At 38.6% G+C, this 14,650-nt stretch overlaps 2 protein-coding genes across 5 annotated transcripts in view; both read left to right on the forward strand.

Moving 5' to 3' along the window:
- The first annotated feature begins 1,342 nt into the window (after positions 1-1,342).
- On the forward strand, positions 1,343-9,449 carry LOC135114190 (uncharacterized). Of its 3 annotated transcripts, none has more exons than XM_064029930.1 (6): positions 1,368-1,513; positions 1,626-1,675; positions 5,242-5,541; positions 5,868-5,997; positions 6,567-6,674; positions 8,883-9,449. In XM_064029930.1, the coding sequence occupies exons 3-6, from the start codon at positions 5,244-5,246 to the stop codon at positions 9,052-9,054; spliced, it is 708 nt and encodes a 235-aa protein (XP_063886000.1). In that variant the 5' UTR covers positions 1,368-1,513; positions 1,626-1,675; positions 5,242-5,243; the 3' UTR covers positions 9,055-9,449. The 3 variants fall into 3 exon arrangements, with proteins under 3 accessions (XP_063885998.1, XP_063886000.1, XP_063885999.1); XM_064029929.1 differs by lacking the exon at positions 1,626-1,675 and adding an exon at positions 3,351-3,545 and having other exon boundaries at positions 1,389-1,513; XM_064029928.1 differs by lacking the exon at positions 1,626-1,675 and having other exon boundaries at positions 1,343-1,513.
- Positions 9,450-10,558: 1,109 nt separating this feature from the next.
- LOC135114191 (DAZ-associated protein 2-like) overlaps positions 10,559-14,650 on the forward strand; it is a 30,543-nt gene continuing 26,451 nt past the window's right edge. For both annotated transcript variants that reach the window (XM_064029932.1, XM_064029933.1), the window contains exons 1-2: positions 10,559-10,719; positions 12,556-12,761. In XM_064029932.1, the coding sequence (XP_063886002.1) occupies positions 10,704-10,719; positions 12,556-12,761 (222 nt within the window). In that variant the 5' untranslated portion in view covers positions 10,559-10,703. The remainder of the gene's footprint in view (positions 10,720-12,555; positions 12,762-14,650) is intronic.

The following is a 14,650-nucleotide window of genomic DNA, read 5'->3' on the forward strand; positions in this document are numbered from 1 at the left end:
ACAGCGGCAGACTTAAAAACGACGCGCAGTTGAATTACACACCTCTTTTTTTTTTTACACTCCTTTTTTTTCTGTCTTATTTTCTCACTAATTGTATGCGTCACCAGACAGCGAGGCTCGAGAGGAGAAATTAACATAGTCCACGATCAGAAAGAAAACGTGCTTTATGATTCTACAGAGCACCTTCCCTGATCTCCTCCCCCTCCCCGCACCGCTCCCCCATTCTCCTTGGTCCACATTCTGAAGCTCTCACAAGAGTAATTTTTTTTCAAAGGCAATAGAAATGATGAGTTTGGTTCTTAAGGGTGTTTTCCCCGTTCACCATGCAAAATTCTTTTTAAACTATCTCAGGAATCATGAAAACACCTAAGATCCCGAGAACTTCCACTCGTCTCTTAAAAATAGTCGAGATGAGATGCTGACGGTTTGAGAAAGTTGTCCTTTGTCTCTTAATACTAGAAGGCTATACGTAAAGAGATTTATGTATTTGATTCGTACTTGAAATGCGTGTAGGTTTATGACAATTTCCTTAATCTACAAACATCACAAGTTCTCTAAGCAATCTTCTCACGCTCTCTGATACAGACACCTACAATTCAAGCACCTCAGTCTCCCTTAGTCTGATCCCACACTCGACAGGACCCATTATTCCGCTCCTCTGCTCCCATGCCTCACTCTCGTCCCCGCCTGTATGGCCCATAGGGTTACATATGGGTGCGACAGACTGCGGCGTGAGAACAGAAGAGCGGGATATGAATTATGACTTCGCTCTAGGCACAGGTACAAATACTTACGGCTTATCTCGTTCATCAATATCTATTATATCTGTGGATTGAAAGTGCAAGAATGTAATACAACTGAATAAGACACGATGCTCAGTTTATGAATCAGGTTGCAATAACACTATAAACTAAAAATATCTAAATTTTTAAGAATCTAGGGACAGTATTCCTCGAGGCTTTGGATTCTCATAAAGGACAGTTTTCAAAGACGACATAGATTATTAGTAAGGTTCTCATAATGTTTCTCCTCTTAATGGTGCAGAATCCACGTTAAATCATGACCTCAATGACGAAAACACTCCTGAAAACCAATAGAGCCTCATAAAAACAATCGAGGCAAGACGATTAAAAGACTCGAGAACACTGCCCAATTTCTCTCTCAGATATTACTGCAGTGCCTCAAGATTCCACAGAAGTATTGCACAGGTTTAGGGGCACAACTTTCTTTAGCCTCCTTTCCTCGCTTTAACATTTAAATCACAGCTAAGCAAGTGCAGCAGCCGAGCCGAGATGTCAGAACGCTTCCATCAAACATCACTCGGGGTGTCATCAGCGTTGCATCACCAGGACGAGGTAAGTGCCTGTAAGTGCCACCAGTGCGTGAAGTGTCTCCTCCGAGGTGTGGACGTGCGCTGCTTCCCACCGTGCCTTGCCTTCCCCTCCCATGCAACCCTCACCCCACCCGCCATTTGTCTTCTTAAACTTCCTCAGACAATACAGGAATAAGACAGGTAAGTTAATCACTCCTCTTCCAAACTTTTTTTTTTTTCATAATCTGTAATCCATATTCCATTGAACTCGTGATTTCAAGTACCTTGTATTTCTTGTTTCTATGCTGACCAGATTGCTAAGGATCGTCTCTAATTACACTTACAAGCAACGTACTGCCGAAGGTAAGCAATTTGTTAGTGGGCGTGTCCACGGGCGGACTCTCCCGAGGTTGAACTAAAGCTAATACTTCCCCCTAAATGCTTCATTAAATCTCTGTATATGCATTGGGAGTGCACGTGTAATTGTTCGTTATTGATGTACTGTACCTTACAAATAAGCCACTACATGCTCTAAAAAAAAGTATTGAAACGGTGTTATGCATTTCCCCCGTTAGGCAGAACATACCGTCACTTTCATTCGAGAGTACAGGTCAACAAGCGTGACGAGAACAAGAATAAAAAGCAGGAAATAACCATAGATTTCTAAACAGAAGAAAGGAACTAAGGCTCGTACTCTTTAACTTTTTAATTATCCTATCTCGATTAATTTCAACAGGCTCTAGTGGAGGAAGTTGATGAGCCTTTAAAGATTATTTCATGACTGCAGAGATAGTTTAATAAGCATTCTATACTAACAATAGGAAAAACACCCATGAGGATCCGACTAATCATCTCTGTGGCATTTTGAAAATAATTGTCATGAAAGGAAATAGTTTAATAACACAGGCATAAGCTTCAATGAATAATTCTCCTCGCGTGACGTTTTGAGAACAAGAGGAAATGCAGTTTCGTTTAATAGATCCTTGACCTTCTCTGCAGGAATCAACATGCACGTGCCCTTGGTGTAAATACGAATATTTATATTCTATATTAAGAGTTTCGGAACCTGTGGACAAGAGCAGCGGCGGTGAGGCAGTGGCAAGGCAGGGGCGTGACACCAGCCAGCCGTCAGGAGTAAAGCACTGTGTTGAAATGAGAATTCGCACTGGTTGTAATTATGAAATGTAAATGGTTTCCTCTCTCTCTCTCTCTCTCTCTCTCTCTCTCTCTCTCTCAGTTATTTAAAATTCCTCACATCTAACGCTGATAAATGCGATAAGGCTTCAGATAAGAGCTATAAAAAGAATACAGATATGAATTACAATGACAAAGGAAAACGCCAGAAGAGAAGGAAATAACGATAAAAAATCGATAAAAGAATATACAAAAGAAAAATATTAAACAAATATAAGTAGTTTCGAAGACAAATTGTAGAGGACGAAAAAAGAAAAAAATATATGGGGCTATCTCAATAATTACTTTGGCCAGGAACACATTCACATTGCACAGTTATATTAACAATGAAAAATCGAAAAAAAAAAAAAAAAATCCCAGAGAAAAGGAAAATACCAAAGATACTTTTACAGACGAATTGCAGACGACAAAACTTGTGGCTATCCCAAAAATTACATAGGCCAGGTACACGTACACACATTACGGTCATATTACAGTCACACCATACGAAGGCAACGCATCCTATCCTTCCCATCCCTATTCGGTCATGCACCGCACACTGCCACCCCGTCTCACTCGTCGCCACCACCTCAGCGCACATCCCAATCACTGCTGGAGTCCGGCGTGACACATAAAGGAACTAGACTAACGCTGTGTGACGCAGACCTACTTCTCCTGAGGTAGGCGTGGCTTGAACCGAGACTGAGGCGTACTGGGCGGAGTTTAAGATGTTTCTGGGTACGTACAAGCATCCTAAGGCACTCACTAATACTTTAAAATGTAGGTAATAACTCGATATAATTACTAAGCATATTTTTTGTCGGTATGTACGCAGACTTGGTAATACGTGTTGTGTGTGCATTAGTCTCCAGAGAAGCACTTCATCTGTGTCTGACTGCGCATGCGTCGGGACTGTTACGAACATGACTCCCTCAGACCAGACAGTCGTTATTACAGGACTTCAATGTGAGGGAGTCTTGGCAGCGGTCCTCTGAACCTGGTGCCTGGTGCCTGAGCATTCGCGTGGCTCTGTGTAGCGGTGACGGGAGCGGCGACTCAGGTGAGGAGTGATAAGTGAAGTGATAAGCTTGTTACAATCGCGTGTCCATAAACTGATACGAAATCTAAGGAATGTTCTATGATTTGTGACGCTTAGGGTTAACTTATGTATTTGTCACTTTTTTTCAGCAAGTAATGGAGGATAGTGGAGCGATTTCACGTGTTCATATTACGATTAGGTCGTTACTATCATGCGGCCGTAAACTTACACGAAATCTGAGGAATGTTTTACGATTTAAGATACTTAACACTAACTTATGTATTTGCCACTTTTATTTCAGCAAATAATGGATGATTAAGAAAAAAATTACACGTGTGTACAGCATATTAAGACAAATTCTAAATATTGTTATTTTAACTGTTAAGGGACCGTATTCTTATCGTTTCGGTTTCTTATCTCTTCTTATCCCTCGGTAGACTCTCATGGACGTCATAAGGATTTTCAAGAGTGTTTTTTTATGATTCAAAGTGTAGCTTAAGCAAAGTTCTGCATCGTCATTGGGAAAAAAAATACCAATGAAAACCCTCTAAATTATTTGTGGGTGTCTGAAAATTATCTTTATGGGACTCACAAAGTGTTTCAGAAAAAAGAACTACAGTCAATTTTATATCTTAAGAAAGATATTTTGCTGCATTTGTTTAAGGACACTTAATAATATAGGAACTAATGAATAATAATGGATGACTTGCAAAGTAAGATATTACTATTGCCTCATGTTTATGTGATCTCCATATCTGATAAGCGTTTCTTACAACTTGGAAAACAACATATCAAATACGCTTTATTGTTTGCTTATCGCTGGCAGGCTAAACCCATGAATGGACGCTGAACAGTACCAGTTATCATGTGAAAACACCGCCACCGTACTCTGGTTCTGCTAGATTGTAGCACCGTAGAATGTTTATGATGATGATGATGATGATGATGATGATGATGATGATGATGATGGTGGTGTGTGTGTATGTGTGTGTGTGTGTGTGTGTGTGTGTGTGTGTGTGTGTCTTTCATGTCATGCCTATTTTACAGTTCAGATTAGTTAACCCATGCACCAATAATTATCCTGTCCTGAACTAAAATTATCTCTATCACAAAAAATAAAAAAAATATATATAAATAGATTTAGAAAATGAAAAAAATAATAATGATAATAATAATAATAATAATAATAATAATAATAATAATAATAATAATAATAATAATAAATAGATAAATAAATAAACAAAAAATAAAGTCCAAAGCACACTTGACTTACTCACTGATCTTTTTTTCAAGCCCAAGTAACGCCCCTGAAACAAAGCAAAGGATCTGTTACCGTAGCACATCTCCACACATAATACAGAGATCAAAATACCAATTTACTACCTTCCCCTCGACAAAGCAACCTCTGGAGCGCGGTAGGCTTAACAATTAGAAGCGCTACTGCAACAAAGCATGATAGCTGCTACCTAACACATCATTCATAGATGTTAAAACACTACTATGTCACCCACTACATGTCTTTATTACCCCTCAATAAAGCAACATGTGCAAGATTGCAGGCTGAGTAACTAGAAACACCCCTGGAACAAAGCAAAATAGCTGTCACCTTACCCCATGTTTTACACACAATTTTGATGTCAAACTAGCACTTTATTACCACTCGACAAAGCAACCTGCGTAGGACTGTAGGCTGAGTAATACCTTATTGCTACCACAGAGATGGAGCCGTCACGCTTGGTTGTAATGGTTTTGGTCACGAACATGTCACCAGCCCTCGCATCGTCTGTCACGTCTCTCCTCGGCTCCAGCTTCGGTGTTGAGGTTCTGAGGCAAAACAGAGGCTGGAACGATGATCCTCACGGGAGATTTATTGGTTACGGAAGCAACAGCAGTACCAGTAGCAGTAGTAACGGGATGGAACTCGGTGTTAAGCGTCAACTGATCGACTTCCCTGACGATGCTATTATGGGGTTCTACTTCAAGTTGGTGGTGCCTTACTGGAGCCTCCCTAAAGTTTGTAAGTATTTGTTAAGCATAAAGATTCTAATGGTCACCTGAATGTTGATGTTCTTCATCTGCATGTCGACTTAAACAAAAGAGTTATCCACAACATACATCTCTTCGTTTCCTATGTACAAAAAATATACACATCCTGTTTCATTACCTTTTATCACTAATCATATTATATAACCCTGTTCTTTGCGGCTCAATATATATTAGATCAAGCCTTCTTGTTACACCCACCCATGGATAAACTAATGAAAGTCTTGAGGGAAGGAAGTGGAGTGAGGCAGGTACGGGAGCGTACATGATTGTTTCCTTGCGTCCGTCTCGCCCCGTCAGCCACCAAGGGGGATTACCGCGTGGAGATCACATATGAGCTTCCAAATTCCCTCGGGAGGCGCCGCAAGAAACGTACTCTCGACATCGAACGGTCATCGATCTACGCCCTCGTCCAGGACCTCTTTTCCAAGTAATAATACAATATTGTATGGTTTAAGAACATTAGAAAATAGGGAAAGCTGCAGGAAGCCGTCAGGTCTGCAGGTGGTGGTTCCTATGTGAAACATACCTACCTACATCCATCTACCATCCTCGTTAGTAAATCTCTTTAATCTTCTTTTAAAGCTCTTAATGACTCAACACTAACAACCTGATTATTGAATCAATTCCTTTCATCTGTGACTATTTGAGAACCAAATCCTTCTCATCCCTTTTGTTTTAAATCAAACTTTATCAAGGTTGAGTACATTACTTCTTGTCCTATCCTGACTGCTGATCCTAAGAATTTTGTCACCTTTGTCATATCTTCTATACGACTTAAAGATCTCTATCAGACTTCTCATTCTACATTTCTTTAAGCCTAAGGAATCTAAATTTAAAAGCTTCAGTCTCCTTTCGTAAAGAGTATTCCTCTTTCCTTGTATCTTTTTTAGTTTGGATAAGTCTAATCACATTTATTCTCACTATCATTGTGTTGCGAGTTCATCTGCTATTCTCTGATCTGGTGACGTTATACGTTCTCTGGATTTATGGTTACAGAGCCGGGATGGACGGGGCCTCGTGCGTGCTGCGTGCAGTGTGCGAGGTAGGCGAGGCTCCTCTGGACGAGTATGGCCTACTGGGGGAACTCATAACACTCGTCTTCGCGTAAGCTGATCATCCTTTGATATTTTACTTTTATCATACACTTGCATAAAACATGTGATCCTTCTCACTGCTACGTGAATAAATCATGAGCCAAATAGGACAGCTTTCCCTTGATATCAGAAATGGATTGATGAATAGACAGATATGTGAACAGAAAAGGAAGAGTCATCACAATTCCTGCGTCTGCATAGGTAGATAGATAGATAGATAGATAGATAGATAGACAGACAGATAGGTGGATAGATAGATAGAGACATAGGTACAAACAGACAGACACTGAGATAGAGAAAGTTGAAATTTTTTAATTCGTTTGGAGTTGTTTAGTATATGCACCATATGATTTAGCCATTAAAATTTTTCAAAATTATGTGATCTACAACTTGAGCGTGATTTTAAGTACCATGGGTGCATTGTGTTGAACTCCACTAGAACCGATAACAGGAAGACTGGATACGCGGACGGGAGGAGGTGGAGAAGGAGAAAGAGAAATGATTCGGGAAGTCATTTCAACATACTTCTAACACATACATACTAAAAATAGTATTAACTTACTTCTCAGACGACCAACAACGCAGGACTGATCTTCCAGCACCTCGTATCCCTGCAGTGACTCATAAGGTGTCGAGAACGTCAGGTTAAGCAGCACAGTCACTGATACTCAAACACTTTCAAGAGACGTCATTTTTAAACGTTTCAACGCCTTACTCGACTACTTTTAGCAGGTCTTACTTTAGTTACTAAGGTTTCCTTGAGTTCAAGGGTATTTTCATTATTTGTGAGCTTAACCGTCAATGGGGGAAAAAAATGTGAAAACCTCACTTATCAACTGTGGCTTTTGAAAATACTCATTTTAAGAGCCGAAATCACTTCAAAATATGAGCCAAAGAGTAGCCTTTGTATTAGCGATTACTCTTTGAGACAGGAAGTTCCCTTCTCTCGCGGTCTTCACCTAAACTCCGTGTCTGAGTGATGTGCATTTCTAAGAAACAAGTTTCGAACCCTTTCGAATGAACCGATGCATCAAATTAAGCTTAATTGCAGAATTCAAGAGTAACTTATTGCATTTATTAATGATTACATAACTTAACGAGCAATGAATATGCAAATCTATCTTTAAATGAACACAATCTCAATAATTTGATCAGACTACGTTTCTCTACTGCATGAGCGAGTGCTTTTTTTATGATTCACACGAAAGTCCATTTACGAGGTACATTTGCCTCAGGGTTAGAAACAATGATATCAGTGACAGTTTAGTTTTCCTAGACTTTCATATATTACGTATCATGAACTATCCTGTTCTCTGACTTAATTGCCATCATTAATAATGTTACAATTAACATTTTATTTTTCTTTGGGCTTGCTTGGGCTTGCACATCATTTTCCATCATCGTAATGGAGGTCTGTGTATTTTACGAGCAGTACGTATTTCTCTATCTTACATAATTATTTAGACATGATTACTCCAGAGTTTATAATCCCTTGTATTCATGTATCAAATGACTCGAACACCTGTCTGAGAAGATATTGCATTCTTTCCTACCTTATTTACCCCTCTCTACAGATGTATGCACAACGACTGCAGTGTCTGGTGCAGGTTGTGTCAATGTATGACAGACTGGTGAGATGAAGAAATGTCAACTGTAAGAATGTCTCAGTAAAGCGTGCCTTATATACTGTGACAGCTCATATCAGTGTTCTTTAGCTTTATCTCAGACGAAACTGCGTAGTACGTCTTACACTCACATTTTTTTATCTCATCACTTTTCCTCTCAACCACCACTCTGCTTACCACACCACTCATGCTGGCTACTTACTCCATCAGTAGGGTTTAAGTATGTGAGAACAAAATAAAAAAAGGGAATATACAATTCAAGATCACTTATTTATATAATTGTCATTTATTCTTATTAATCGACTAATGGATATTAATGATTTCACAATGCCTAATAGTAAAATAAAGATACTAGATCGTAAAATGTGTGACCATAACACTCTGTGGCTGCAGCCCATTCTCAGGTCAGGTATGGGGGTGGGATTGCATTTCTAAGGGCTCCCACTCATTACTGCTGTTTTTAGTTGTTTGGTATCCGTACTTTGTACATACAGATATATGCGTCTTGTACAGCGCAGCTATGTTTTTAGTGTAAATTGTCAGTCGTCATTACTTTTAGTTTCCACTCTTCTATAACAATTTTCCCTCCCTAGGCCGGGATTCAGGCCGAGCGAGGAGCACCAGGACCACATCCAAGCCGAGCAGTATGGCCGGAGCTATGGAAGCTGCTGGTCAGCATATCCAGACTGCCCTATCTCCATGCGAGAACAACTTTATACTTTCTTCATCAATAACGCCAACATTGCAGAAAACAATTCGTCTTAGCGTTATTGCAAAGACGGCGGGATGAGACAGTACTGTCAGAGTCAATCGATTATCGATTATTTTAAAGTTTGACCGAGAGGAACTTGCCGTCGGCTCGGTTCGCTTGTCAGACATTTAAAGCGACTAATGTTCACTAGCATTCTTCTTCCCATTTCCTATCGATATCTACAAATATAATATTTGAGATTTCTCGAAGATTTCTCCCAGTTCATCCTTGGGAGGGAAGCGGGAAGCCTTGGGTAAGACTGCGTCATGACGATATCACTGATGCGTCATAGGCCACGATAATGGAAGCTATTTCCGTAACTCAGAATAGGATTTCATGTATCAAAGAAATTATCATATGTATTGAATTACTTGTTCAATGTATTTTCTCGAAATAAAACACAATAGTACCAGTACCTGTGACAATAGTACCAAAGGAATGAAAAAAACAAAATTTCTTCTCCCTAAACTTGTGTTGAAAAAAAAAATAGCCGCTATTATCAGTGTTATTCCACATGCCGTGTGTCACGCTTACATGACGGACTTTATCATAGGTATTTAAAACACAAGACCATTGCAATAAATACAGGGTCCCAGAATTAATCTACTTGGGGAGTTTTACAAAGATGGGAAAACAAATTTTCCTTTTACCGAAGGATACCTTGTAATGACGCAGAATTGTCATTTTCTGTGTCGAATTTCCCCTCCAAACACGACCGTCTGGAGGTAGACCGTCAGCCGTTTTGTTATTGGGCCACGGATTCACTCTACCTATAGACGATCTGTTGTCTTCTTAAATAGCTATGAAATATAGTTCTCCTGAGTGAAAATAAACTATAACATTGACAAAAGGATTTTTTTTCTGGAAAGGAGATTTAAAAATAAAATGTAGATATGTGTATTGACCACGGATGACAATGAAAAAAAAAAAAAAGCTATATGAAGTTAACAAAAAAATACTTAAAAAAAAAAAACACATTAAAGAAATCATTTCAAAAGCACAAATTCAGTCTAATATAAGAATTTTATCCATAAGTAAGATATTTTTTTCCTCGTTGAACCCATGAAACACAAGGGAGCACAATATCTAGTAGAGTATTAATCGATAAACTAAAAAAAAAAAAAAATCCATTGAAATCTTGCGGAAATGAATTCATATCGGCCATTAAATAACAAATAAAGTAGCAAATAATTGATAAAAAATGAAATTAAAAATCTATCAGAACACCCTATTGGCTCATTCCCTTGTAAATTGAAATCTTTAGCAGCAGTTAATAAAAAAAAAATAAACACAATTAAAACAAAGATTGCCATTACTAAATATAAGCCAGTGAGCGAGATTAAAATTTTCTGTGAAAACACTGAGAAGAATATTTTAGTTAACCATTGGTTGACGGTCTTCCCTTAGAAAATACAGCCTTAACAGAACATTTAGAAACCATAACTGTCTTTCAACCTAAGATTTTGAGCCAGGATCTGTGTGTTGGCTGTATAAAAATGTTGTGGGTGAAAGCGGGGATAATTTAGCGGCGCGGCATCCATTGGCTGACGGTCGGGCGGCAGCGGGGTGGCAGCGGCGGGCCTCCATCACACCACTGAGCTGAGCGGGCTGACTGCAACATCGCTGACGCCCTGCCGACCTGTTCCACCATATATTATACAAAATGTCCGAAAAGAGAGGTGAGTAGACTTTTCCAGACACCCACCAATGCACACAGAATAACAAGAGGTGCCTGGAATAGCGTTAATTATTGCTTAAAACAAGATAATTGATCTGTGGTTGTAAAGTTTTTACCAGGATTGTTTTCCCAGAGCTGGTGGTTGGATCATTTGTGCGTTTCTTTGTTACTTGTAATACTCCTGTAGTATTTTTATGTTAATACAAACAAGCTGGAGTGTGTGATGGAAGCGAATGGTGTAATAGGAGGAGTTACAAAAGGAGTAAAAGGTAACATTAGCTGACTGGTGACTTAAGGTTATCTTAACAATGGAGGTGGTGGATTACAGTAACCTTTCCCCACCAAACCCTTCCTGCACCTTCTATGCTTCCAAAACATGTTAGCTTTCCTCACAAATCTCAAAATTTCAGATCCAAAGACAAAGAGGAGGGTGCAGGAAAATGGTTCTCTCTCCATTAGTTTCCCTCATCATTGTGGGTAATATGGTGTATATCTGCCTTTCCTTTGTGCTCAGTTCATAATGCTCACTATTTAAGAGCTAGATTTCAGAAAACAAGAAGCCAGAGAATTGAGTAGCCTCATTCATAGTGTCCTTGTTCATGGTCAGCAAGCACTGGAAAATCTGCCATCTTGGTGTCTTCCTGCTTAGTTTTGTAATTCTCTGAGTATTCAAGGATTAGATTTTTCAGTCAATCCAAGAGAAAATAAGATCAATGAGGCAGATGATGCAATAGTTTCCTTATTCATAGGTAGCTAATTTTGCACTTCAAAGTATTACCTAATGGAGTCTTTGGTAAGAAATGCACAATTTTTCCCATATTTTGGTGTGCTTAAGATTAAGATGACCTAAAAAAGTGTCAGAAATGCCTTACTTTGCCCTGTTCTGCCTTCCTTCCATGGGAGTTTGGGACTTGGCAGCAAGGTAACATTATGGTGATTGAAGGGATAATGACAATTTGACTTTCAGAAAGCTGTTCTTATTCCATGGCTTGACAGAACAGCATGCCTTGTTTGTCAGGGATTGAGGCGTCACAACTCGACCAGCCATTGAGCTCGGTGGATAAATCCCTGTTGTCCAGACTTGCTGTAGTCGGTTATCACGATAGGTTTTATAGCTGTGGTCTTATGAAGTGGTCAGTTTCTGTCTTGGCTGCCTTGTCATGGCCACCCTATTAGGAATGTATGGTTATATTGATTCATAAAGTAAATCAAGGGTACACTGTTATTTGTGTCTTTTGTGGTAAAGCAAGGGATGGGGAGAGTATAGGTAAATACATCAAGTGATAAGTCAGTCTTCTCTCTCTGGTCAGCCTACCTATATCCCTCCTCATTGGGCCAGTGGATGATCAACATTTTTTTATGATTAATATAGGAATAAAGCAAGCAATGCCTTGAAGATGCAGAATAAATTCTGATGACTTTAAAAAGAAATTTGAGGCAGGGATCGGAAATACTGTCTCTGATACTGGAGAACTTGATTTGCCCATTTCCGCTGGTAAGATATTGTTCAAGGCACACACTTCTTACTCTGCGTGAATTGACAGATGGGTTACTCCACTCTTTTCTTAAACAAACCTGAGAGAGAGAGAGAGAGAGAGAGAGAGAGAGAGAGAGAGAGAGAGAGAGAGAGAGAGAGAGAGAGAGAGAGAGAGAGCAGCCTGCATTAGCAAATCCACCATGGTACAGTATATCTTCATGTTGATAGTTTCTCATGATGTACATACTCCTAAAATTGTTCTTTATCATTTCTTCTGGATAAAATTAACACTTTGTATGTATGCACTTGATATTTTAAATGTGACATTAGAAGTGTGCTCTTATAACACATACATTGCAGAACCTCCCCCAACATCAGCCTACGGCATGACAGCGCCGGGCCTCAGTTACCCTCAGATGGTGCCGCAGGGAGCACCACCATCATATGCTGAAAGCCTGAGTCACCCAGTGGTAGCAGGTCACCCAGGCATGCCTCCACAGTTTCCCTCACCATACATGACACCAAGTGCTGCTGCTGCCTCTGCTGCACATTTGCAAAATTATAAGGTAGGTGATATAATTTTTTATAGAAATAGATGTTTTCATTTATGATATTTTTATTTCACCACAAGGCAAGTACATTTATGGAAGGACTTGTGCTAAGATAAAATAGCATGTGCCATTATGTAACATACTGTGTATTTTAGAGCTTAAAGATAATGAATTTTATGTATTAAGTGCAACAATTCCTCAAAAGTTAGGTTAGATTCTGTTATTTTGTTCATTATAAGGGTAATCAGAGACTTAAAACTGCATAATTTGCCTAAGATGTAGATCATGGTAGAGATAGTTAAAACTTTAAGCAGCACTAAATTTAGCAGTATGCGCATAGATTGTTTCAACTTATCCTCTGTGGCTGATGCATATTTTGTCAATACATATTAATTAATTATCAAAGGGAATACAGAGCAGAGAAAATTGTAGGCAGCATATAGGCAGGTGTGTTAGCGTTTAGTTTTTCCACAGAACTTTGACTTTTCTCATGCAGTAACAACCTGTTTGCTTGATAGAAGAGAAAGGAATAGTACAAATCTTGAGCATTCCTTCAGTTGTAGTGCTTTGTTCATCACTGCACAAACGTGCAATTTATACATCTCTATCATAGAAACTTCCTCAAAACTTGTTAAATATTAGATCACAAGTTACAGACAATATTAATACATGTTAAAAGATTATGTTATACATCTCATAGTCAAGAGGCAACTGTGTAGTCTTGAATTAATATATCTGCTTATGGCCTGATAGCTAGCAGAGGATTACATTGTTGGGATCAAGAAAAATAATCGAATTGATCTTTGCTGTTATTACATCATTATTTTTCTTCATTTACTGATAACAAAATGAGCAGCCGCTTTCAGTTGATGATGATAGATGTCATTTTATAAGAAGCATAAACAAACATTAATTATTTATGCTGATAAAACAAAAAAGGAAAACAACAGTCAAGTATGAATGAGTAAAAAGTTGTCAAATATGTGATTGTAAGAAAAAGTGAGTATCTGTGAAAGTGTTACTTGTTTTTTTATGATATTCTTTTAAGCTTTGTTTGATTTTCAGTTCTTACTTTCTTGTCTGGCACCTTGCATGTGCAGGAAAGGGCATGTTTGTGGAAAAGAAAATATAATTTCATGTCAGAATATGAATTTGGTTCATAATAATTGAAATTGGAGAAAAAAGTAAAACCAGAAGTTTGAATTCTTAGATATTTTCATTTTTAAGTATCTAGTTTTGTGTCATTAGGTAACAATTTGTGTGTAGGTATCACCTCATGCTGTGAAAGATATTTTTTTAGGAATGCTTTAAACTGCTTTTCTCTTTGTTTTCTCTCTCTCTCTCTCTCTCTCTCTCTCTCTCTCTCTCTCTCTCTCTCTCTCTCTCTCTCTCTCTCTCTCTCTCTCTCTCTCTCTCTCTCTCTCTCCATTCTATGAGGGTATTTGCTTGGTATGATATTTAGAGACATTTAGGAGAGATGAATATCAATATAAATTAGAAATTATAGCACTAGATAAAGGAAATTTCAAATGGTTTTATAATGGACGGCCATGATATTGGATGGACAAATACCACACGGTTGACAATGCAAAAACTGATATTGTGAACAGTTGTTTGAAGGGATACAATAGGGAAGTTTTGTGTATGGGCTTCTTAATTAGTTTCATCCAGACTTTGTTCATATTCTCTTAACTATCTATTTATCTATATTTACATTACAAAAACATACAGATATAACATTAAAGAGTACTTGAGCGTCCTACAATGAGCATAATACACCCGTGTCATATTTTACAACATGCACATGAATGCATATTAATAGTTATACGATTGGCAGCAGACATGTAAGCTTGCTATGTAAGCTGATGTCAGATTAAAGTTCTGTCTGCATCTTGTGTTGCTAT

Source organism: Scylla paramamosain, chromosome 27 (assembly GCF_035594125.1).
Source record: "Scylla paramamosain isolate STU-SP2022 chromosome 27, ASM3559412v1, whole genome shotgun sequence".
Taxonomy (NCBI): Eukaryota; Metazoa; Arthropoda; class Malacostraca; order Decapoda; family Portunidae; genus Scylla; species Scylla paramamosain.

Bases quoted from the DNA above. Each gene is read 5' to 3' on its own strand.
- LOC135114190 (XM_064029928.1), top strand. From the start codon at position 1,447: ATGCAACCCTCACCCCACCCGCCATTTGTCTTCTTAAACTTCCTCAGA. The intron at 1,514-5,241 runs GTAAGTTAATCA...TTGCTACCACAG, and splicing joins ACAATACAGGAATAAGACAG to AGATGGAGCCGTCACGCTTG. The intron at 5,998-6,566 runs GTAATAATACAA...TTATGGTTACAG, and splicing joins GTCCAGGACCTCTTTTCCAA to AGCCGGGATGGACGGGGCCT.